At 48.6% G+C, this 26,335-nt stretch overlaps 1 protein-coding gene and 2 non-coding genes across 3 annotated transcripts in view; 1 reads left to right on the top strand and 2 right to left on the bottom strand.

The window, feature by feature from the left end:
* Positions 1-23,061, bottom strand: part of LASP1 (LIM and SH3 protein 1) — a 58,411-nt gene extending 35,350 nt beyond the window's left edge. Inside the window, exons 1-3 of the mRNA XM_006832538.1 lie at positions 22,993-23,061; positions 15,564-15,658; positions 3,142-3,226 (exon numbers count right to left, since the gene is read on the bottom strand). Of these exons, the coding sequence (XP_006832601.1) occupies positions 3,142-3,226; positions 15,564-15,658; positions 22,993-23,061 (249 nt within the window). The remainder of the gene's footprint in view (positions 1-3,141; positions 3,227-15,563; positions 15,659-22,992) is intronic.
* An 860-nt stretch (positions 23,062-23,921) lies between these two features.
* Positions 23,922-23,993, top strand: TRNAC-GCA. The gene has a single exon. It is a non-coding gene; the product is annotated as a tRNA-Cys (tRNA).
* Positions 23,994-26,002: 2,009 nt separating this feature from the next.
* Positions 26,003-26,074, bottom strand: TRNAC-GCA. The gene has a single exon. It is a non-coding gene; the product is annotated as a tRNA-Cys (tRNA).
* Between the last annotated feature and the right edge of the window lie 261 nt (positions 26,075-26,335).

Here is a 26,335-nt window from a genome sequence, read left to right as displayed (position 1 = left end):
GGCTAAAGTCTGATCCTCAGAGCCTATGGTTTGGATGGTCAGCAACGCTTGGGCCCACGGGGACTTGTACTCCTGACCGGATCTGCACGGTCTGCATCAGATTCCCCCTTATTTATTATTTGTTTAAGGGAAAGACTTTAAATCTTTTGTCAGAGCAACAAGCTTCATCTTTCTCTCGTGGAGTGGCTGATGGGCTCATACTGCCAATCTTCTGGTTTGCAGTCCATGCTCCCCATGCTCATGGATAGGAAGACTTACCATTGTGAAAATGTCAACACTATCCAAGACAATCTACAAATATAATACAGTCCCAATGCAGATCTCAGCATCATTCCGTAGAGAGATGGCAAAACTAATCACTGACCTTATATAGAAAGGAAAGAGATCTCAGATATGCAAAACATTACTGAAAAAGAACAAACGAGGAGCCCTCTCACTTCCCAACCTCAAATTTTACTAGACAGTCACAGTGGTCAAAACAACCTGGGGCACTGTACGATGAAAGACACGTAGACCAATGAAACAGAATTGAGAACACAGAAGTAAATCCAACCACCAACAGTCAACTGATTTTTCACAAAGGGTCAAAACACATCAAATGCGGAAGCTACAGTCTCTTTGACAACTGGTATTGGCAAAACTGGAAATCCATTTGCAGAAGAATGAAACAAGACCCATATCTCTCCCCATATACAAAAATAAACTTAATGTGCATTCAAGACCTAAATGTAAAACCTAGAACTAGATCAGCAATGAAAAAATAGAAATTTAGGGACTCTGATACCTGGCATAAATAACACTATCAAACAAAACTGAACCCACACAGACAGCAGAAGACAGAAAACATTATTGGGACCTCCTAAAAATTAGACACTTATATGCATCAAAAGACTTCACCAAAAGAATGAATAAAAACCCAAAGATTGGGAAAATATTTTTGGCAATGACGTATCAGACAAGGGACTAATCTCTAACATTTATAGAAAATTTCAACACCTCAACAAAAATTAAGACAAATCCAATTTTAAAATGGGCTAAGGGCATGAACACACACGTCACCAAACAAGATATTCAGACAGCCAACAAACCAATGAAAAAATGCTGTTAAGTGCCGGCGAGTCTGCTCTGACTCATAATGACCCCGTATAGCGTTTCCAAGGAGTGATCAGTGAGTTTGAACCATAGACCTTTTGGTTCCAACCAACCTTATTACGGTCCGGCACCATACCAGACTCCAGAGAGATGCAGATCACAACAACGACATACCATCTCATGTCAGCATCAACACCAATGCTCAAAATAACAGAAAACAACAAATACTGCTTGTGGAAGTGTAAAATGGTGCAACCACTATGTTGGAATTAGAAAAAATGTGTTGTTGTTGTTGAGTGCCATTGAGTCAGTTTTGATTCATAGTGACACTGTACAGGGTTTCCATGGAGCTGGTGGTGGGTTTGAACTGCCGAACTTGCCGTTCAAGCTGACCTTGTGGTCCAGTGCTTATCCTACAGCATCACCCCCAGGACTACAAGAAATGCCGTATGACCCAGCAATCCCTCTACTAGGTAGATAAAGATGCTGTTAAGTATCACTGAGTCAGTGCTGACTCATAGCAAACCTATATAGGGCTTCCAAGGAGCAACTGGTGGGTTTGAAGTGCTAACCTTGTGGTTCACAGTCCACTGCTTATCCTACAACGCCACACCAGGAGTCCACTTGACATATATCCTCAAGAAAAAATAGCCATGACATGACTAAATATAGGCACACCCATGTTCATCACAGCACTATTCCCAATAGAAACAGCCAAAATGCCCATCAATGAAAGAATGTACCCTACACAATCTAGGGTACATACACACAATGGACTACTATGCAACAAGGAAAAAGAATGATGACTCTGCAAAAGAACTCAGAACAGAAGACCCTAGAGGACATTACGATGCGTGAAATTAGTCAATCACAAATGGGCAAATACTGTATGAGACTGTTACTGTAAAAAGTCATGAAAAAGTTTTCAAACTAAAGCATTTTTTTGATGGTTACCAGGGGTATGAGGGAAGGAAGAATAACTCACTGGTTATTGAGTTATTATTGCTGATACAGGACTTTGAGTTGCTACCGATTCATAGCGACACCGCACAGTGACTCCTGGTGTGGCACTGTAAAACCAGCACTAGACTGCAAAGCACAAGGGGGTTGTGGTGTTGTTAAGTGTCAGAAAGTTGCTTCTGACTCATAACGACCCTTTATAGGGTTTCCAAGGAGCGTCGGTGGGTATGAACCATCAACCTTGGGGTTCAAACCAATCTTGTGGTCCAGTGCTTATCCTACGGCACCACACCATATTAACTTTGGTGACAGGGAAGACAATATACAGTAACATTAAGATATGATCACTTAGAATGGTCAACCGTTCAAGATCAAAAGGACAGCATTAGCCTAAGGAAAAAATGTGGATGGGCTGGGCAGGAGGGTAAAATGGAAACAAGAGGTTATATGGAGGGGATTGCAATCTATTGAAATGAAATGAAATGAAGTGGGGGGGGGGGGGGATTGAGTCCTCCCTGGGGCAGGAATCTGCCTCCTCTCCTAGGACAGGGACACATCCCTCTCCCCACTCAGCAGATGCTCAGGCAAATCAAGGCCCAAGGAGAAACTGCAGGAGAGGCCCCTCCACTCTGCCTACTGAGTGAGGAGGAGGTCTGGGGCATAGCACAGAGGAAGAGCTGTGGAACTTGAGGCTGGCATGAGACTGGAGAGTGGGGTTCATCCCGGTCTTCCCCAAGTCCCACCCCTTTGTAGGTGGGTAGCAAGGGGGTGTGAAGAGTAGGGGGAGAACTGCTTGCTGGAAAAGGCAGACTTTAGAGTGCCACATGAACTCTCACAGGTCAGGAAATATCAAAGACGACTAGACGCCCTCACTTTCCAACCCAAGGGAGTCATTTTAGCTACCCCCATTCCCTTGCAAAGGTCAGGAAGCATGATGTAACTGGGTGCAGGGGGGGAGACAAGACAAGGGCTAGGATTTCAGCACCTTGGCCCTGCTGAGTAACCACAGGGGGAAGGAGCCCTTGCCAAATCCCCCCCAGGGTTGCAACAGCCTCCCCAGCAGGCCACAGCGCCAGCCCGGCCCCTCACCTGACTCTGGAGCTCGCTCTGCTGCTTGAGACGGAGGTTTTCCGGGGTGTCAGCCACCATGGTGAAGGACTGCTTGGGGTAGTGTCTGCAGGACAGAAAAAAACAGAGTGGGCGTCACCCTGGGGAAGGAGAGAAGATGGCTAGGCTTCACCCAGACCTGGACTCACTCCCAGCCACTTCCTCTTAAACCTTGACAGCCCCTACCCCCACCCTAGGAGCAAGATCAAGGTGTCCACAGTCCAGGGCTGAGGATGAAGCAAGAGCTTCTAGCTTCAGCCTGGGCCGGCCAAACTGGGAAGACACATCAGGTCTGGGTGACCAGCAGGGGAGCACTATCCAGCACCAAAAGGAGGCCATCCAGCCACTCTTGGGAGGGGAGGGGGTTCCGATAACCCTTGTTCAGGGATAATTCATGCCTTAGTCTATCTACCACATGGGAGTTAGATGGGTCTGGGTCACCCAGGAAGATCCAACCAGGTTGAACAGAACAAGAGCCTGGAAGCATGACTAAGTCATCAGTTACGATCAGAAGTAGAGACCAACCAGTAGAGAAGACAAGAGATATACAGAGATAGGAAAAGAGAAAGGGAAAAAGGGAACAGAGATATCCAGAGGGGCTTCCTAAAGGCAGTGATGAGAGTGCACATGCCCGAAGTAGTGTTTCAAATGACTAACAAGGTCCAACTTAACTGGAGGGTCGGCAGAAAGGCCAGCTTGAGGCCAAAAATGTTGTTAAGCAGAGAGAGAGGTAAGAAGAGTTAATGCGTGCCCTGTACTAAGGGCCCACGTGCCTTGGGTCACAATTTTCTCACAAGCACCCTAGGTGTCTAGTACTATCATTGTTCCCCTTTGACAGGTGGGAAAATTGAGGTTCAGAGAGGTTAAACAAAGTGGCCAGAACACACAGCCAATAACTGATAGGATTCAAATTTGCAGTTAAGACAGTATCTTCAAAGCCCAGCCCCCTCCACTACCCATACACAGGACAGGGCCCTGTCCTCCAGAAAAAGGGCTAGCTTGAGGGTAGGAGGAGCTAGGGTAGGGTGGCCCACAGAGTAGAGTCTGCAGGGACCTCGGGGGCCATGTGGTTCTCATTTCATAGAAAAGGAAAGAGCACGCTGGCCTCAGGTACTTATCATTTAATGTTATTCAGTGCCCTGGAATTAGTTTCAACTTACAATAGACTTTATAATGAACGATGTATCACGGTAGCTTGTTATCTTCTCTCCTATATGTCTCAATGAGGGCAGGAGTTGTTGGGTCTCTTTGGCTCATGGATTTATTCCTAGAACAGTACCTGATGCTCAATAAATATATCTTGAATAAATTAATATCGTATCAGGTATTGAAGCTGGGCTGGGAATAGAACTCAGGTCTTCTACATCTTATTAGATCACATCAGATCCCCCAGTAAAATAGCTACAGTAGAGGCAGCCCTAAGTCACTGTGGTTTTCAAGTCTGTGTTTGTACATGAAACGACTAGGGTTCCACATGAGCCACAGGTGAGACACGGGGGTCTCCAAGCAGGAATCTGAAGTCCGACTAAGTGACCACACTCCACCATGAGCACCTGCAGATAGATCCCTATCGCACAAGCTGGACCCAGCAAGAGATGGATTACCTCCTGGGGTGCTCCTTCAAGCCCAGTTAATTACCATACCCTCTAGCTGAATATGAGCCAAACACGGCATGTTCTCCAGTCGCCTGCATCTTCCTGAGACAGAGCCACCTGCTGAACACAACTTTCCTCTATGCCACCATTCACGGAGAGGCAAGACTTAGGGGTAGATTTGGAAAACTGAACTAAGGAGGGCGGGGGTGGCTAGAAAGTGGCTCTGACACTCACTTGCTGGGTGACTTCAGCAAGTCCATTTCCCTTCTGGGCTACTTTCAGATCATTTTAGCTGTGCCCTTTTCTCCAATAGCTACTGTCACCTCACTAGGTTCCTAGCTCCCTGTCAGCCCACACAGAGCTCCAAAGCAGAGGGAAGAGAAAAATGAGCAAACACAGGTGCCTGCAGCTGGTAACAGAAAGGGCCCAGAAATGAATGCATGGCTGAGGCTGTGGGTCCAGTCCCCAGGCTTGGCCCAGCTCCATGCAGCCAGGGCCACCCACAGCTGAGCAGCTCCAAGGATCAGAAGAATCAGCTGGGAATCTAGAACAGTAAAAGGAACTGAAGTGAGATCTCTAGTAGTACTGACTGGTCCAAAGGTTCTAGAAAGGAGGGCTTCACACATGAACCACTTAGAAGGCATCGTGGGGGAGGGTGAGACGATGAGAGCAACCATGAGCAGAGACTCAGGGGGCGGAAAAGGGAGGTTACAGCCTAAAATGTGATGGCAGAAAAGACCTCTAGGACGGCTCTGGGTCAGCACATGAAAGGCCAATCCTGAGAGGACTGTGCTGGTTAGTATTCAGAGGGGAAGGATAGAGGTAAGCAGATACTGGTGGGGGCCAGAGCTACCTGCTAAACACAACTTCCCTCTGGCTGCCACTCATGCAGGGGCCAGACTTGGGGTTGGATTTGGAGAACTGAACCAAGGAGGGCAGGGGTGGCTAGAAAGTGGCTCTGACACTCACTTGCTGGGTGAGATCAGCAAATCCGTTTCCCCTTTGGGCTAGTTTCACTGTCTCAGACCTATCTGATACTAGCTGTACCCTTCTCTGCTAGCCTCCAAAGACACAGTGTTAAGATGAAGTGCCCGCTCCAGGGATCCAAGGACAGTCAGACATGTACACCTGATTCTCTCAAATACAACGAATGTATAGATAGACCTGCTGCAGCAACATTTGTCTCCTTAACACGGCGGGGCCACAAACAACAGTGATCCACAGACCACACTCACACACCTGCTGCACCATACCCTCCCCTGTTCTGCCACCCCACACCTCACCCAAAGTGTCTTTAAAACAGGTTTCAGGAGACCTTCCAACATGCAGCAAGTGCCTCTGGACAGTGATGTCAATAGGGTTGGTGTCACTCCCATCACGGGCCTCCTCCAGTACCAAACCACACAGAATCCTTAGTAATGTTTAGCATCTATCTTCGACATAGAATTGCTGAGTGCCATCTAGTCAGTTCTGATTCATAGCGACCTTGTATTTCTGAGGAGCAGATGAAGGGTTTGAACCACCAACCTTGCAGTTAACAATCTAGTACTTATCCAGCACCATACCAGGACTCCGATCACAGACTAATAAGTAAATTGCTTAAATGTAATTATTTCTTACATTATATAATACTAACAATAAAAATGGCTTTACAAAATCTTTCTATACCATTATTAGTAGCTGAGAGGAAGAGTTTTTCACTTTTCCTCGTTTCCTTTAATTACTAAAAAGTTATTCATATGGATTCACAACTACTAATTATCACAATGTTATAGCTAAAATACCAGAATTTTTGACAAAGTCAGCAACTATAAAACCGCAACAATGAAAACAGCAGCACATGAAACCACATGATTCCAAACATCACTGTAATTGGGAAATATGAGAGCTCTGACCCGAGCACATTAACATACTACCACTCATAGCAGCCCAACAGGACAGAAGACAACTACTCCATGGGGTTTCTGAGACTGTAAATCTTTACAGAAGCAGACAGCCTCATCGCCTCCCAAAAACTAGTGGATTCAAACCACCAATCTTGCTGCCGCTGGTAAGTGCCATCGAGTTGGTTCCGACTCACAGCTCCCTGTATACGGTTTCCAAGGAGCGGCTGGTGGGTTTGAACTGCCAACCTTATGGTTCACTGTCCAGTGCTTATTTTACAGTGCCACACCAGAAGCCATTGGCTGCCCAATAATGCTTAACCCAGTACACCACCAGGGCTCCTTAAAGCATATTATCCCAAGTCAATCCACTGCCATCAAGCTGATGTAGGTAGGGTTCCCAAGACTGTAAATATCTTTATCAAGCAGAAAGCTTCCTCTTTCTCCTGGTGCATTCAAACTGCTGACCTTGTGGTTAGCAGTCAAATGCATCAAAAAGTAAATTAGCATAGTTTTAGCCTTACAGGTATATCGACACGTGGAAACTGGGTTTATAAAAATTGTTTTTGCTGTTGTAACTAACAGTGAGGATATGTTTATAAAAAATTATAAATTTCTTTGGAAACACTGCCTCTGACAATGTCACCTTGTACCATCCATACCCACACACACTAATGACTTCACTGCTTCTGGGCGGGGTTGGCAGGTACTAGTCCTCTTTAAACACCAGCTAAGGAAACCATTATCACCTGACCCCCTTCCCCTAGCAGGAACAATAATCCCATCCGAATGATGGAGGGACAAGAACAACCTAGATGCTGGTTTAATCCAGGGAGAGAGATTTTAATCCTGCAGCAGATAACTAGATTAAAGAGGAACTTCTACCCTCACCTCCTAAATCCCAGCCCAGGCAGGTAGACGTGACTATGGTCTATATTGTTCCTGCTGGGTCAGCCCTGTCCCCTCCCCACAGCTCCCATCCCTGGCGAGACAACCCTGCCTTCCCCATCCCCTGCTCTCTGCGCTTCAGGTTCCCATGGCAACCTCATCCTCAGCTCCAGGCAGGAGAGCAGCACAGAGCAGGCAAAGAGAGTTCTATGGGGGTGGGGGAAGACACACAGACAGCAAGGGTGTCCTCAACTGCGGAGGAGCCCATCAAGGCAAAACCAAGGGACTGTGTCCACAGGATCCTTGTGAATTTAGATGAGGAAGACAGGCGCAGGCAGAGGGAGACTGGCACAGGGGCGTCCCTTTATTCAGAAGGGAAGGCAGAAGAACATCAGCACTGGACCCCTCCCCCCACCAACATGACTGACTTCAAGAGAACTCCAACTGATCTGACCTCTTTCCAGAAACAATGACTGGAAAAGCTACCTTTTTGTTCCCTCTCTGAGCTCAGATCCAAGCTCCCCCACCCCACCCAACACACTCAGACCCCAGTGGGATGGATGGATAGATGGATGGAAAAGTCAATATGGGTGCTAAGATAGATGAGGGGCCCTGCTGGAACCCCAGGCCCAACAACAGACTGGACCATGGTAAGGGACAAGGGATAGGGTGGAGAGATGAAGCATTTCAACTCTGGCCTGGAACTGAATCCCAAGCACAGCTGTGCTTTAGTCCCTTCCGTGGAGTAGGCAATGATCATCATTCCAGGCAGGTGGGCTCTCTGCTGAAACCCCTCCCCACCTTTCATCCCTGCTCTCAGGGATGGAGAGAACGCCCATTAGAGCAGGAAGCCTCCAGAAAGGTGGGAGGAGGAAAGACCCTGCACCCATGATGGTAAAACCAGGAAAAATCTCACTTGGTGAGGAAAGAAGGTTTAAGGGAAGGACAACCAAGGGAACTTGTTTGTTGTTAGGTGCTGATGAGTCGGTTCTGATACACAGCACCTCCCGGTCGGTCCTGGGCCATCCTCACGACCGCTGCTATCCTTGAACTCATTGCTGCTGCCACTGTGCCAATCCACCTCATTACGGGGTCTCCCTCCATTTCGCTGACCCTCTACTTTACCAAGCATGATGTCCTTCTCCAGGGACTGGTCCCTCCTGAAACTATGTCCAAAATACGAGAAACAAAGTCTAGCCATCTTGGTTTCTAAGGAACATTCTAGCTGTACTTCTTCCAACACAGATTTGTTTGTTCTTCTGGCAGTCCACAGTACCTTTAATATTCTTCTCCAAAACCATCACGCAAATGCATCAATTCTTCTAGTCTTCTTTATTCAACTTTCTCATGCATCTGAGGCTATCTAAAATACTATGGCTTGGGTCAGGTGCACTTTAGTCCTCAAACTGACAGTTTTACTCTTGAATATTTTAAAGAGATCTGATGTAGCAGATTTGCCTAATGCAATAAATACACCATTTGACTTAACTGCTGCTTCCATGAGTGTTGAGGGTGGATCCAAGCAAAATGAAGTCTTTGACAACTTCAATCTCTTATCCATTTATCATGATGTTATGTATTGCTACAGTGGTGAGGACTTTTGTTTTCTTTATATTGAGGTGCAACCCATACCGAAGGCTGTGGTCTTTGATTTTCTGAGCATTTTAAGTCTGCTTTGCTTTCAGCAAGCAAGGTTGTACCATCTGCATATCACAGGTTGTTAATGAGTCTTCCTCCAATTCTGATGCCTCATTCTTCTTCATATAATTCAATTTCTCCGATTATTTGCTCAGCATACAGATTGAATAAGTATGACAAAATAATACAACCCTGGAGCACAGCTTTCCTGATTTTAAACCATTCAGTATCCCCTTGTTCTGTTCAAACAACTGCCTCGTGGTCTATGTACAAGTTCCTCATGAGCACAATTAAGTGTTCCAGAACACTCATTCTCCGAAATGTTATCCATAGCTTGTCATGATCCACACAGCCAAAGGCTTTTGCATAGTCAACAAAGCACAGGTGAACATCTTTTCTGGTATTCTCTGCTTTCAGCCAAGATCCATCTGACATCAGCAATGACATTCCTCATTCCACATCCTTGTCTGGATCTGAACCACTGGCAATTCCCTGTCAATGTACTATTGCAATTATCTTCAGCAAAATTTTACTTGCATGTGATATTAATGATATTGTTCAATGATTCTCACATTCCTTTGGGGTTACCTCACTTTGGAATGGGCACAAATATGGATCTCTTCCAATCAGCTGGCCAGGTAACTGCCTTTCAAATAGATGAGTGAGTGCCTCCAGTGTTGCATCGGTTTGTTGAGAGATTTTAATTCGTATTCCTTCAATTCCCAGGGCCTAGTTCTCTGCCGATGCCTTGGACTTCTTCCTTCAGTATCACTGGATCCTGATCACATACTAGCTCTTGAACACAGACCATTTCTTGTTGCTCCAGTAAATCTGTGTATTCCTTCCATACTCTTTTGATGCTTTTTTGCATCACTCAATATTTTGCCCAGAGAATCCTTCAGTATTGCAAGATGAGGCTTCAGTATTTTTCCTCAGTTCTTTCAGGTTAAGAAATGTTTAGCTTGTTCTTCCCATTTGGTTTTCTAACTCTAGATTTTTGCCCATTTCATTATAATATTTGGCTTTGTCTTCTTGAGTTGTTCCTGGAAATTTTCTGTTCAGCTCTTTTACCTCCATTTTGGTCTTTTCTTTCTTCCTTGTCTTCCTAATGACCCTTTGCTTTCTTCCTGTATGACGTTCTTGTTTTCAGTCATTAGGAAAACTTACAGACATGCAAAGCAATTTTTAATATACTGCCTCCTACGCACAGTCTCCCTTGAAAACTAACACAAGGCTTTGAGCTAGAAAAGGCAAGCCTTATCAGCTAAAGATGAAGAAACTGAGGCCGTATCAAGGACTTTGGCCAGTGCCCCGTACATACAGCCAAGAACAGGCTGCTATCTCTATCAGGTTGGTGAAAGACAAAGTCTGGCCACCCTGGCTTCTAACGAGCATTCTGGTTGTACGTCTTCCAACACAGACTGGTCTGTGTCATTCATCCTCAGCTCTCAGAGCTCTGAGAAAAGATGTGCTTTACAGGGAGGCTGGGGAACAAGGTATTTCACCTTCAAAGCCAATCCCTGTTTCCAAGTTTGCCCAGTTTGACAGTTCCTTTGGGGGTCTCCAAACCACTCCAGTCAGGATCCACCTGCTACTTAGAACTCTTCAAAAGTAGGTGTCTCAAGAGGCTGTGAGAAGACAGGAGCCAGGTCCCTGCCCCAGAAGAGGGTTTATCCTGCTCAAAAGGACGACAAGGGCAGAGTGGATGCTGGGAAGCTTACAGGGCAGCAAGGACATTTTAAAGGACACCCGTCCCACTCCTCAGTCTGTCTCAGCTACATTCAGAGGCAGAACAAAAACAGACCAGAGACCCTAAGAGCCTAGCCACAATTCCACCCCTCCAGCAGGCTTGGACCCCTTCAAAACCACAACTTTTTGTACAAGAAAGAACAAAAATACATCAGTGAAAGCACCAAGTCGCCTTTGGTTTTACCAAAATGAAAAGGAAAAAACAAAAATGAGCCCTCCATCCATCCTAGAAGGAGCTACAGATTCCAAAAGCCCCTGCTGGTCCTACTGCCGCATGGTAAAGGAGGCTCCCTTCTAACCCAGTTTCTCACCCCTGCCCCCCAGTCTTCAGGGGATGAAGGAGTGGGGAATGGAAGCAACAACGAGGCACTGTTTGACTGGAGAAAAGAATGAGCAGTCAAAAGATCAAAGCTAGACTTAAGGAGGAACTTACCAGTCTTCAGGACTTGGAGATAAAATGAAAAAGAAAACAGCTTTCAGCTGATGGCAAGGCATGAGAAATGATTCTGCCAAGTTCCATAAGGGGCCATGCCTCAGTTTCCTCATCTATAATATGTGGGTGGTAGGAGGCAAGGTGATCCCTGAGGTTCTCTGAGGTCCTCACATTCTTCAGTGTAAAGACTGGGGAAGTGAGAATGAAATGGACATGGCTGCCTCGCTGCATGTAACCACTTCATTACCCCTTTGAGCATACCAGGAGTCTCTGAGTGTTGCAAACAGTTAACATGCTTTCACTGCTAACCAAAACGTTAGAGTCTGCCCAAATGAGCCTTGGAAGAAAGGCCTGGTAATCTACTGCTAAAAAACTAGTCATTTACATTCTGTGGAACGCAGTTCTACTTTGACTCACGTAGAGCACCATGAGTTGGAATCAACAATATGGCAACTGGTTACTGGTTGAGTTTGCTTCCTCCACGCCCAAATACACACCACACACCCCCTCCCAGCTCACTCCAGGCACCTACAGCAGCTGATCTCATCTTTCCCTGTCAGAGGCTGAGAGTTCTGGAGAAGTAGGAAATCCCTAGGTCACTAAAAGAAAGGGAATTAGTTTCCTGTAATCCCAAGACACTTGGGCACCCAGCCCTGGCCAGCACAGACCTCACCCTGCTCCCAATTAGGACCTGGAAGAAGGGGCAGGGCCAAAATTCTTGGTTCCCCAAAACCATGAGAACATCTCCACCCTCCCTCCTCAGCCACTCACCCCAGAGCAGGAAAGCTGGGGAAAGTGAACAGACCCCAGAAGTCTGCAGCCAACACGAAGCGGAAGAGTGTAGCTAATAAATTCCTAACCCATACACCCACCCTGTTTTCCTCACAGTCCATGCCCACACCCACTGGACACCCCAAAAGTTGGTTCCCTGATATGCAATTCTACTGCCTATTTTTAGACAGCCATCCATAGATTCTCCCCAAGGAGGAGAAAACAGTCAAGCTGCCCCAAGCTCCAGGCTCTTACATTTGCATGGAGACAAAGAAGCAGGTTTGTCCCAAGCTGGCTGTGTGGACCAATCTGCCCCATTTTCTGAAAGTCCAGTTTACAAAACAAAAAATAATTGAGGGCATAAATATTTCTCTAACAAACAGAGCAGCCTCACTGCCCCCACCTAGAAGCTTCAAGAAAGAATTTGGTCAACAGTAGTTCTATTGCTGGCTATCATGCAAAAGCGAGCGTGCAGGCCCCTACCTTGCCACAGCAATGCCCGATGGCCAAGCTGGACCGTGTGAACATAAATGCAGCCTATTCAGTTGGCCTCCCTGGCAGCTTCTCTCCGGCCCCAGCATGTGTGTCTGGGTGTGAACTAGGCTCCCTGATGTCCTCTCCCTGCCTCACCCCAAATAAACCTGATGCAGAGAAAGACGTCTTTTCAGTTTCTTACAGTCATGTATCAGAACTTCGATCCCAGTTCTGAGAAGCCACAAGGGAAAGAAAGATATTGTTCTCTCTTGATCTCTGTCCTGCAGAACTCTGGCTTCTTATGGGGCTCAGGGAGCGGCCAGAAACAGGTATAGGTAGATGCCTCACTGTACACCAACCACACATTCACTGGGTGGATCCCAACTCCCTGAGCAAAGTGCCAGAAGAGATCACCTGTCCCTCTGCAACGGGAATGGGTGGTGCTGTGGAGAAGCCCAGGCCAAGACAAAAATATACATCCTAAAAGTCCCAAGAGTCGGGAACTGGATATCACCAAGGGATGGGGTCAGAGGCAGGAAGAAAACAAAATGGAATGACAGCAAACACTTGGGGAAGTACCAGGCAACAGTTGTTGTTGTTAAGTGCCGTCAAGTCGATTCTGACCCATAGCGACCCTATTTAGGATTTGCGTTGAGCAGCTAGTGAGTTTGAACCGCTGACGTTGCAGTTCAAGCGGCTTTGCAGTCTGGCACATTAACCCACAGCGCCACACCGGGACTCACTCCTTGGTCTAGGATCCAGTGTCCCTCATAGAACTTTCATTTCCATTTCAGCTCCTAGATGGGGAAACTAAAGTTCACGCTGGTCTACAACGCCTTTATCCTGATCCCCCCCCCCAGTCCCCAGCCTATAGGCACAGACATTGCTCAGCTGACTGAGGGTATGTAAAATGCCTTGAGCAAGATGCTACCACTGCTGGAATGTAAGGTAGCTGGGTCACAAATCTCCCTGGCCCTTCCCAGATAATATCCCTGCTGGGACAAGGGTCAATTGGGTGCTGCAGGGACTAGGCTTGTAAAGGAAGGGGTGGGTACACCTTCTTGGAGAAGGAGCCACTTCTGCCTTAAAGGTTGGAAACGGTATCCAGGGAGGGGCCAGCATCTTCTGCCTCCCCCAAAGCTCCCCTAAGGAGCCCTGGTGATGCAAAGTTTACGCAATCAGTTGCTGACTAAAAAGTTAGTGGTTCAAACCCACCGAGCAGCTCTATAGGAGAAAGACCTATAATCTGCTTCCATACCCCTATGGAGCAGTTCAACTCTGTCACAGGGTCAAAAATCAAACTGATGGCCCTTACAGTAAAGAGCACCCCCAGCTCTTGTAGGAGCCGCCACTTTCACTGGCTGCAGCCTCCTCAGAAGAGGGTAGGAGACTTTGGTACCAGGCTGAGACCATGCGAAAAACAAGGCCAAGCCTCAGATTGCTTTCTCCAGTGTTCACTGACTCTGGGCTACTGAAGCTTTAGGAAGCGACAAGAAGCAGAGTCCCTACCTGCCACCCGCTGGGCTTCAAGGCCCAACTAGATTGTTGTGGGAAGAGTGGGGTGGAGGAGATGTAGAGACTCAGAAACTACCCCTCCTAAAGGAGTCTTGGGATCCAGGCTGAAGTGATCCAGCAGTCATGGGGTTAACTGCCCCAGCTTCTCTGAACCCCACCCCACTCCCCAAAGGAGGGAGGAAGCAGCAAAGAATCAGGGCAAGGGCTTGTGTGAGCCCTTAAGAATCTGAAGAATGTCCCTTTTCCCTTGGGGGGTGGGAGGGGTTGATAGTGGGAGAAGAGGAACAGAAGAGCTAACAGGAGAAATGGCAGCTGAAAAAGGGGCTGGGACAGAGCTGTGACCCACCCTCATTCTGTGACAAACTTCCCAGTGCCCTAGTCCTTTCCAGAAGGGACAACATTCATATTGTTTCTTGAGCTTGAGATTTTATCCAAAATCTGTTTTTCCAGCACCTGGCACAGGTTGGTTGTATAGCAGCGGACAAGCAGTAATGTCTGATGAATGATGAGCCAGCTTGAGCCCCCCAACTGCTTTGAGGCAAGCCCCAAATGGAGTTGGCCTGACTACGAATAAAAATTTTTTAAATCTGAAGACCGATCTTGCCATCTACTTACAAGTGACTTGACCTTCAGAAGTCTCACCCAGCAGGGTGGCTCTCAGGCTACAGGTGCCATGTATTTAGCACTGTATTGACACTTGCTAGGCATGAGGTCAACTTGAACATGGAAGATGTGGCACTCTGGAACTGGGTGTGCCTCTTCGCCAGACAGCCCAGGCTGTAGGCTGTAGGGCAGAAGGAAGCAAGTCTAAGCCAGCTCCACCAGAAAAGGAAGAGTTGTCTCTGCAGCTTTCCTTCACTAGGCAGCAAGACAACCTGCCTCCAGCCACACCACACTCTTTGTGACATCCCCACTTCTCAAGGAATAAACACCAAGAAGAACACAAGCCAAGGTCCCAAAAGTCTTCTGGAGGGAAGCCCCAAATACAGGTCTAAAGAGGTGATCACAGAGAGGTGAGGTTAGGAGACAGAAATTTGTGGTAAAGGAGAACTAAGGGAGGAAAAGCTCCTAAACGCAAATACAACTGGGCAGAAACCAGGGCAGATTTCTTGAAAGACTCATCCCTCTCTCAGCGGGATGCAGTGGAAAGAACATGCTTGCTTTATGATCCAGAGGCTGGGCTTGAATTCCATTCCCATTGGTCATGTGATCTTGGAGAAGTCCCTTTCTCAAGCCTCAGCCTCCTCAGCAGCAAAATGGGGATAATGATAGCCTTCACTTCTCCTAGCTCTTGTGAGCATTAAACAGGATCAATACTTAACGAGTAAAGGGTGAAAGCGCTCAGCACCATCACCTTGTGGTTGTTAGAAGGGGAAAGGGGAGGGAAAGACGGAAGGCCTCAGGGAGGAAGCCCAAGTGCCCCCAGGCCCCCAGGCCCCCAGGCAGGGCAGGACTCACGCATTGCAGTAGGGCTTCTTCTCGTAGCCCTTGTAGTTCTTCATGTTGAGTGTCATCTTGCAGGTCTCACAATGGAAGCATGCTTTATGCCAGAACTGGGGACAGAGTCAGGGAAAGAACACAGGTCAGACATCAGGACTTTAGGAAGGGGGCTCAGAACCAAGGTTCAGGTCTGAGGAGGACTCCATAGCCGGGGGGTCTGGCTCAGGCCCACAGCTATGGGGAGAACATGGAATTCCACTGGCTGAGCTGAGGACATCTCAGATCATAGGCGTTGGCAGCTGATGACACTCCCCTTCCTTTCCCTGCCCCCCACCAGTAAGCCATTTGAGCTGTCAGGAGAGGGAAAGGGGCTGAGCTGAAGGGTGAGTGGTGAAGACACAGATTACAGTGGAAGCAAGCAGCCCCCAAAAGGTCGCCTCCACCTCCCCCAGACCATTTCTCCTGCCCCGGAGCCTGGAAGGCATAATGGCTTCTGCAAAGCTGCACTAGCTTTGCTAAGAAGCAGCTACTGAACAAGAAGGGATAGTTCCTCTGGCCTGACAGGGCCCAGAGAACAGCCCAGCCCCCACGTACCCAGGCCCAAAAACCAGGCACTCCCAGCTCCCATACCAGGACCACTCAGTACAACATTCACCCTGCTATATATAAATATATATATATATATATATCGACCAGGTGGGGGTCTTGTTAAAATGTCAATTCTGATTCAATATATCTGTGATGGAAATGCAACTTCTCAGCAGGGGTTGAACTGGAATGAACCAGTTCAAAGCCCTGCAACATACACAAGGACAGAAACCCCACCAGAGCCCCCAGTGAGACGCTCCAGTTCCAAGAGCTCCCACTTCCAGTGGAAGTCTGACCAGAGGAACGAGGTGGGCACCCCAAGCTGTAGCCACCAACACCTACATCCTTTTTGTCCTCCCCTCAGTCTTCTCCCAGCCCAGGGTGAGCTATCGGGTAACAGAGCACCCTACAGCCTGTCTTCCCCAAGAGGAATGAAGAGCTCTGCTTTAAAGTCTTGGGTTTGACACTCCATAGTTGCCATCAAAGTTTCACCCTTACTACCTATCTATGTCACTGTGGACAGCATCCCACACCCCTGGGCCTATTTCTACATTTGTAGAATACTTGTCCCTTCTGGGACCATTGTGAGGATTAAAGGAGAATCAGCTGGCACCTCTCATAGGCACAGTGGTATGAAGCTCAGCCAGGGGCTCAGTGGGCCACACTGGACATATACGTGTGTATGTTGCGATGCAGGTGCTCAACCACAATTACAATGTGTGTATTTGAGAGTGAGGGAGAGGGAAAGCCTAACAAAGTTCAGGGACCTGCAACCACTGAATCAGAACAAATCCAAGGCAGCTAATGGAGAGTAAAGTGTAGATGGAAGTGAAGGAGAAACGAAGTGACCCAACCCCTGAGAAACAGTGCTGCTAAGGCAAATCGATGCAAATGAGATTATGAAGCTTCCCCTGGAACCCAAGATGAGACCCTGAAATCGGCTCTCAACTAGGGGTCCATCTACCTGGACCCCAGAATCCAGGATGGCTAGGTGACTTGGCTGACTTGTCCTTGTCCACTTCCCAGATGCCAAGGATACTTCTGATCCCTAAAAGGTGGAGGCCAGGAACCAAGAAAGGGTCAAGAGAGACTTTCAAAGGAACCCAGTCACAGGACTGGTTCTTGGCCATCTGTCAAGGAATTCCCTCAGTGTTTTTCAAAGTGTGTCTCCCACGCCAAGTGGTGCTTCTGGGACACTTTGGAGGAGGGGTTAGAAAAAGGCAGGTGAAAAGTTGGGATAGCACTCCTTCCAGCCCACCAGAGATCACGAGGGTCATTTAAGGGGGTAATCGGCTTCTAATACAGTACTTTCCCTATCAAGGAGACCCAAAGGAATCTCTTATGGTAGACTATTAAACACTGTGATAAGACAATGACTCTTTTGGGAACATGGCCAGCTGCCAATCTGGAAGCAAAGGATGCCTGGTCTAAGCTTGAGTCTGCAGTAGTGGTCATAGCCCCCAAACCCTAGTCCTTCCAGGTCTATCCCAGAGCACCCACTACTTCAAAACTGCCAGCCTCCTCCTGGTACCTAACCCCAATACATACTATGAAAGACTGAAACAGGGTAGCCCTTGCCCCCAAGAGCCCCCAAAGTGACAGCTCTTTTCCCTTCCCCATGACTGGGAGGTGCTGGCAGAGTGCCCCAGCTCTGTCACCACCCAGTCTGCTGGCCTCTGCCTGCTTAGCCGCACATGCCCCTGCCTGGGCCCCTGCCTCCCCCCACCCACCCCCACAGGGGCCTGCCAGGAAAAACATTCTCCGGAATCCAGACCATGACCCACTTTCACACACATACACAGAATACATACTGTCCCAGCTTGGGGGACCTCCTGATTGACTTGGGGGAGACAAAAGGCAGACAGGCAGAACCCCCTGCCCCAGCAGATGATCAGATCCTTTGGAGTAGGGGGCCTGAGTCTACTGACCAGGTTGGGGGTTTCCACAAGATGCATTCCAGGCTGCGATTGGAGTAAGGTGAGCCACAATGCAAAGATGATGCCCATTTCCACCAGTAGCTCTTCATTTCATCCCAAAGAACCCTTGCTTAGAACTAGGCACATTAGAAGCTGGGGAAATGGTCACCTGTTCCCTTTGATCAAAGAAATCAAAATCAAACAAGCCCACTGCCTTCAAGTTGATTCCAGCTCAGCAATCCTATAGGACAGATTAGAATTGTTCCTTAGCATTTCCAGAACTGTAAATCTCTACAGGAGGAAAGAGCCTCATCTTTCTACTAGTAGGTTTGAACGACTGACCTATGGTTGGCAGACCGATGCTTAACCCAGTATGCCACCAGGGCTCAGGAAAGTCAGAGCATAATTATAAAGTGGACTGAATGTCTTCGGGCTTATTACTGACCTCAGTCTCCATATCTGTATAGTGGATCTAAAGACTCACTGAGGTGCTGAAAGGAATGATGAGCTAAGGCTGCTTCATGTGACTTATTTCCCTCTCCTCTCTGGAAAAGGGCCCCAGCATTAAAGAAAGTCTAGCAGTTCCTGCCACTCTGCCCTCTTTGGTTGTAGAAATGCTGTGGGGAAGAGAAGGCAGAATAGGACAAATCACTTAACAGTCCCTGTGGTCCAACCTAAATCAGACACCAGGACACAAAAGATGAAAGAGACCCCAACCCTGTCTCTAAAATGAGGGGCACCTGGTGAAAAGACAAGGAAATAAGTCAGTATGTTCCCACAATGTCTGCCTCTCCCCCCCCCCCCCCCCCCCACGATTTCCAGGCACCTAGTCAGGTCCCAGAGCAAGCATCCCCCTTCCTTAGAGGCCCCAGGTAAGGTTTCAGACAAGCATTCCAGAAACTAAACTTGTAACTCAGGGGAGCAAAGTACACCTCTGGGCATGCAACTTGAATCCCTCCTACTTCCTGATAAGTCCACCCTATCTTCAGAGAAACCCATACTACACCCACACCAAACCTCTGAGGGTGATTAGAAACCTCTCAGCCCAGCTCCTAGTTGGGCTGCAATCTACTCTACAGAAAGGCAAACTGAGGCTGCTAACAGCAGAAGCCCTGCTTGGAATCCCCATCACCTGGGCTGTCCTCATCCTCCCTGAATCACCACTTTTAACTACAGGAGACAGGGGCCGGGGAACAAGGGCAGCAAGCTTCAGGTTGCTATGGAGACAGCAGCCTGGCACCTTGCCCTCTGCACCAGGGTTGTCCTGGGGAGGTTGTGACTCAGGGTTGGAATACAAGTTCTTCTCCTCCCTTCCTGTCAACCAGGATTACAGTTTCTTCCTCCTCCAGGGGCAATGCCAGCACTAGCCCCACCCTGGTCAGGTCACCAACCTAGCTCGGTTGGCCACCTGGGCGGCTGGCTTAAAGACACAGACCCTCTTTGAACCTTTGCTGCATCTTCACAAATTCCAAGAGATTTTTATTGTTAGTGCCCCAGCTGCCCAGTGTCAGGAAGGGCTGGGACCCACTTTCCACACACAAGAGACAATTTAACTAAAAGGACTTTTTTGCAAACATACCAAGCAGGAAGAACTGGAGCATTAACTTCCAGCTCCAACTAAGAGACAGTAGCCACATCACCAGTCCAAGGCTCAGCTGCTGTTCCTGAGATTGGTCATTTTCAGGAGGAACACTGGCTTTGTGAAGTTGCTTTCAAGACCTAACACATCATAATAAGTATCAAATAAAAACCATGACGGAGGCAATGGGTTTTGGATAATACGAATGGAAGATCACAAGGTGATCATAGTAGGCTCCTCTAAGCCTCAAACTAGGAAAATGACAGAGCCACAGCTCTGTCTCCTTTTTGTGTCCTGGAACCCAGGCATCCCACTATCCAGTCCAGTCTCCTTATTGCCCCAGACCCAGGAGCTCAAATGACCAAAGGCAGAAAGCCCCACCCTCGGAGGGGATTCCAGGGGAACTATGGGTAGACCAATATTCTACCTTCCTCAATGTCTCCACCTGCTTCAGGAGCCGGTGAAAGCAAACTGGCAAAGAGGGACATGGCAAGACAACGCAGGTCCCCAGAAAGTTTTCTAATGAGGCCAGGGATGCAAACCTTCCACCTCACTCAGAATGTAGAGGATATGAGGTTGACAGAAAAGATAAGGCCTCTTTCCCTTGCCTAAGCTCCTGTGGCAGCCCTTTAGAGTGCCTGGCACAAAGTAGGTGCTCAATAAATATTTGTAAAATGAAGGAAGGAATGAGGTCACCTTGTTTCTCCCCCAACCCTAATCCCAGAAGTCCTCTGGAGAAGCAAATCTCGACCTCCTTCCTCAAACACCATCATCAGCAATACATATTTATCCAGCATGCAGTGCACACTGGGTACTGCAGGTTGGGGGGGCAAGGCCGTCAGTCAAGGTGACACAGCCTCTATACACCTGTACCTTTGGGAGATATGGCTGAGGGAGGAGAAAAGGCTAATCCGGAAGAAGTAGCTTGTGCTTTTGGCTATATTACAAATTAAGTGCTGTAGGGGACTTGTAGGGAAACAGGTGAATTCTCTTGTGAAACAATATTATGTTGAAAATGCAAAGCTTCAGGAAGTTGACTAGAAACAGTGCCTCTGAGACTGAATGTTCTCCATCCCAGGTCTCAGCACAATGTCCTCCAGACACCAGTTCCCCATTCCAGGTGCCTGGCCTGACTGCCTGCAGGGGTTGGAAATAATAAATCCAATAGCTGAATATTCCAGTCCTCTTGCTCAATGCAGAGGGCGAGGTCTCCCCAGGGCCACCTCCTGTAAGAAGGGCTCTAAAAAGAGGGAGGAATCACCAACTTCTAGTCCCCTGGACAACGGCCATCTGAGAGTCCTCTTCCAACTGGATCAAGAAAACAGGTGCAAAGGACACCTTAAGGGATCCCTGCCCCCTCCATTCTGACACAGCACTGAAGGAAGTCAAACGTGGGGCTAGATACAGGATCCCAAAGAAGTAGGCAGGGCACAGCCTATAGCACAATGCAGTCCACACACTTTGGCAGGTGCTTGTCAAGTGCATTGCCCCCACGGAAATGCCATGATCACGCTGAGGCCCAGAGCCATTCATAAAGCTGGCAGGAGCAGACCTGAAACTAAGACCAAGTCTCCCCGCCACCCCCAGCCTAGCAATCCCTCCAGCTCATGGACCTTACATGGATGAAAGTGTCCATAGCTTCTTCCCAACTCATGACTGAGGAGAAAAGGGGAGCATAGGGTACTCAAGGTTCAGAGGTCAAAATCCCTACCACCAGAGTAGAGAAAAAAATCCCAGTGTGCAAAGACAGAGAACTTCTCAAGGGCACAATTCTTGAACTAGTCATTCCAAGCTCAAGTCCCATCCTCCAGAGACTATAATGGCCTTTAGGAGGTCAACACCTTGCCCCCTCTTCCTATGTATGTCCCTTCCCTCCTCTCCTCTTGCCCAGCCAAGTCAGGAGGGGCAGTGAAAGAGCTGAATTTCCATATGCCCTCTTCCCCCAAGAGCAAGTTCAAATGTATTTCAGAACCCTACCCCCCTTCACCCTGACTCAGAGGCCAAGGGTCACATAGGAAGCTCAGTTCCAAAGGGGAGGAGAGACACAAAGTATTCGGTGAGCTATCTCTTTTCCCAAACAAAACCAGCTCCGGGGGAGGGGATTCAGCAACGAAGTTGACCCCAAGGGCTCTGCGCCCCTCTTCCACCCTGTAGCCCCGCCCCAATACCTCTACCAGTTCAGACAGAAAGGTGAGAGAATATTTGAACTTGGAGCCAGCTTTGGCAAGTAGGTGAAGAGGCGCAATGGAAAAAGGAATAAAATCCCAGGGACCTCTACCCCTGTCGGGAAAAGGATGCAGAGATCAGATTTTTGCCTTAGGGAGCTTTCAAGAGGCCCGGATCCGACCCAAACTGTGCTGGAAACACCCAGTTCTACTCTCCTCCCGCCGCCACCTTCAAAAGTATAATGGCAACCAGACGGAGTCCAGCATGGGGGTGGGGGGCCGATGGCACGTATAAGGGCGCCCAGGGACAATGAATTTTCACAAGGCCACCCTCCTTTCCCCCCTCAAATACCTTCCACTTTCCATATCTTCCCCTGAACTCAACCAACCCCACCCTCCATTGGGGAAACCTGCTGTGAAAAGTTAGCTCTTTGTTCTACAAGCTGATCTCCAGGCTCTGAGCACAATTTTAGGAGATTTCAGCGAAATATTCCCACACACCCCACTCCAGCACCCGACCCCGCCCCGTTCCGGCAGGGCCGGCCAGCAACCGGGAGTTGGCTTTTAATCGGAGTCGGGGGTTAGGAAGCGAAGGGAGGAGGTTTGATAGTCTATTAACCACCGAATCACCAAAGGGGTTTCCGGTCGTCCAAAAAGGACCCAGTGGGTTGCGGGTCCTTATCCGAAGCCCCCATCATCATAGGCAACACTCGCCCACTGATAGCCTCCGCTCCTCAGTCTCCAGGCCAAAAAGCCCGGTCATCCGCAGCCAAAGGGGACGGCAACACTGGGGCCCCCCCAGTCCCTGCCCCGCCCCCTCCCCCAGCGCCCCGCGCTTCCGCCTACTTGGCGCTCCGCGCAGCGGGGAGAGGGAGCGGCCGTCTCCTCTCCTCTCCCGGCCTTAAGGGGCGGGACTGCACCCCTAAATACATCCCCACCGGGCAAGCTTCCCCGCTCCCCTCCCATCTTCCCAACCCAGGCGCACAGAGCCCACTCTTCTCCTGGAGTGGCGTCCACCACGCGTGGACTCTTCGCCTCGCCCCGGATCTCTTGGATTCCAGAGTGGGGTCTACCCCTACACCCCAATGACACCGCCCTCCCTTCCCTCCTTCAGGGATCGCCTTAGACCCAGCCTTCTCTCCTCCCCCAACCTGAGCACTCAGGGATTGCAAAAAACGCGTCTGTGGTCCCGGACTCACCTTATCCAGACAGTTCACCTTCTCCGTGGGATACACGATCTTGCCGCACCGGGCGCAGTTGGGGTTCATGGCTCCTGGAAACGATGGAGCTGGGGCGCCCGAGCTCGCGCACGTTTTCTGTCTCCCGGGCGAAGTGGCGGGAGGCGACCGCGGCTGCTACTAGCAGACGGCGGCGACGGAGGCTGGAGCTGGGGAACTGGCCTCCGCCTCCGCCCTCCTTCCCCTAATAAACACCACGAGGAGGAGGGGCTGCACTGGGGCGGGGACGCGCCGCGGGCGCGGGCAGGGGCGAGCGCGATGATGCGCGCGCTCCCCGGGCGATGTCGGGCTACGCGGGAGCGAGTTCCGGGGAGGGCTGCGGGAACGGGGGTGTGCAACAAGGTGCGTCCCAAGAATCCTCGCGCCCCGTCACACCTTGGTGGACTGGGCCCTGGAGAGCCGTGCCCGGCAGCCAGGCGCGCGGAACCAGCTTTGCCCAAGGCCCTGGTTGCGCTGGGGACAGTGCGGAACGGATCTAGACGTATATCTAGGCTGCAGGACGTGGGCAAATCACGCTAACCTGTCCTGAACGCCCGACCAAATTCACCATGGGACAGTCACTATTCGGGGACTTTGCTGTACGCGTTAGTACCTGACTTGAACCTACCGACCAAACGGGAACACCCCCCCCCATGCCCCGCCCCTCAGCTCCCCTCCCCCCACACACCTTTTCCCACATTTGTAGGGCAGGACCTGTCCCTCCCGCCCCAGCTCTGCGCTCTCAGCAATATACTTTTCCCGTGGTACTCCGGATTCGGACACCCTCTGCTTTCCGCTTCGTCCTCTTTGCTCCATTCTTTTCTCTTAATCCCTACTCTTCATATTCAGTATGGCAATGGCAAGCGTGTCTTAGTACTGAAAATAGCCATTTCCAAGCCTAGCAACGGCGAGGGGGTATAGCTCAGTGGTAGAGCATTTGACTGCAGATCAAGAGGTCCCTGGTTCAAATCCGGGTGCCCCCTCTGTAGCTTTTTTTTTTTTTTTTTTACCTTCACCCTTCTTCTGTAACTACTGTAATTCTATTTTTCATTCTTTCTTAATTCTCTTATTTTAATATTGAGTTCTGGGTTAAAAGAAAACAGAAAAATGTTATCAGTCCCTTCCTCATTTTCCAACCTTAGCGGAAAGCTTTCGGTTTTGCTTTGTGCTCGGCAACAAGAAGGGGGAGGTGTGCGCACAAATCACGTACAAAAGCAGCCAGCGGGTCCCGGATTCATGCGGCCATAGCCGCCAGCCTTAGATCGACCAGTCAGTTTCAGGTGCGGGTTTAGCGGTCAGGATAACTTCCGCAAGTCGACGTTCGGTTCCCGACCAGAGTGTAGGGAGGTGGGTCAAAAGGAGAAAATTCAGAGACAACTCCTCCCCAACTTCAACTTCCTTTAATATCTTACTGGAGACAGGGCCACGCTGTGATCACCCTTCCGTATTAATCATGACACTGGTAGACCGAAAGCACTTCGAGAACGTTCAAATGATCAGTGAACACCCGTAAACTTTTTTAAAATTAAAAACGTAAGTTTTTAACCTGATGCAACCGGATATAAACTAATACAGTGGTGCTCAAACTTGAGAGGGCATCAGAATCACCTGAGAGCATGTTAAAATACTCCAATTTAAACCAAATTAAAAAAAGTGGACACTTTTTTTTTTTTTTTTAAGTACCCTAGACCGGTTCTGTAAGACTGGAGTGGTCCCAACAATTTACATATCGAATAAATTCACACACATAAGCTGATGTTGCTGTTTCCCGGGGTACACAGTTTGAGAACCGCTTGAACTAAGGTCACCGAGTTTCATAACTTAGATGGGAACAGATATTTGCTGGCCAGAGGAAAATGTAAAGTGTGAAGAACGGAGAAGCAGAAACATCCCCTTCGGCTGGGTTTTGCCCAAAAAAAGTAAAAATAATGGGAAAAGGGAGAAGCATACTGCATAGGTCAGAGGGCAGCTGCAAGATATTTTAAACCTGGAATCTGGTTGTGTCATGCCTCCGGGCCCGGGGGAGTATTCAAGAGCTTTTTTTTTTTAACATGATTTCCATTACTATGAACTGCGTGGCAGAATTGGAAATGCAGAGAGAAAAAAAAAAAAATGCTAGTGTGGCGCTGTAGGACAAGCGATGGACTGTTAGCTGCAAGATTGGCAGTTCAAACCCACCAGGTGCTCCTCGGGAAACTTTATACAAGGTCGCTTTGAGTAGAACCTGACTGCGTTTAACAGCAACCAAAGACTCAAATCGCCCTTTTTACAACACTAGGCCTCGAACTTACATACCTGCAAGATGTCCTATAGAAGCTCTACCAGCCGCTCCGCGGGAGAAAGATGAGGCTTTCTACTCCCGTAAAGATTTACACCCTCGGAAACCCTATACAGGGTCGCTATGGGTCGGAACCGACTCGATGGCACACAACAACAACAACAACAGGCCTCGAACTTACATACCTGCAAGATGTCCTATAGAAGCTCTAACCTTTGAGCCAAGATAATAAAGGGTGATAATAGTTAACTTTCACTCTGTATCGAGTACCTGTGCTATGTCCTGTTTAAAAAAAAAAAAAAAAAAAAGAGCATGCCAACCTTGTAAACCTGGATTCTTTCTTCTAGTTGTCCGGGTGAGAATACAAGCTAGGTAAAATAATAGTTTCCCACCACGCCATTTTTATCCAGGAGCAAATTAAAATTAACAACTAACATTAAGCCAGGTGGTAATTAATGGGCTAGACGCAGCTTAGGATGGGACTACTTCAGCACCTTCCTTCTGTTTTAAAACAGAAAACACGTGAACTTCTCGCCGGTGATTCATGGTACATGGCTCAGACTTGTAGGTTGTTGCTCTTTCTCTGGCCCGGGGAACATTTGAAAAGCAATTACGAGAAAAACACTGCCTATTGCTCGAAATAATCAGGCTTATTTTAAGGGCACAGTTTGAGGTCCAGAACCCGAAGATTTCTAAAAGTAGTAAAGCTAGGCAAGGGGGCACCCGGATTTGAACCGGGGACCTCTTGATCTGCAGTCAAATGCTCTACCACTGAGCTATACCCCCTCTGCAGAAAAAGCTGTGGTAGATTCTTTTTTGCATGAATTCCAAAGATCCCTTAATGCTGAAACTTGTTTATTTGTTCAAAATAACCTTTTTTTCCTAACGAGAAAACATAATTTTAAACATCTAATTTAAGCTAGGAGTCTTGGTGTGGCGCTGTGGGCTAATGCATCAGACTGCAAAGTCATTTGAACTGCAAGGTCGGTGGTTCAAGCTCACCAGCTATTCCTTGGAAACCTATACAGGGTCGCTATGGGTCGGAAT

Source organism: Chrysochloris asiatica, unplaced genomic scaffold (genome assembly GCF_000296735.1).
Source record: "Chrysochloris asiatica unplaced genomic scaffold, ChrAsi1.0 scaffold00007, whole genome shotgun sequence".
NCBI classification, from domain to species: Eukaryota; Metazoa; Chordata; class Mammalia; order Afrosoricida; family Chrysochloridae; genus Chrysochloris; species Chrysochloris asiatica.
This window is presented reverse-complemented; position numbering and strand designations above follow the sequence as displayed.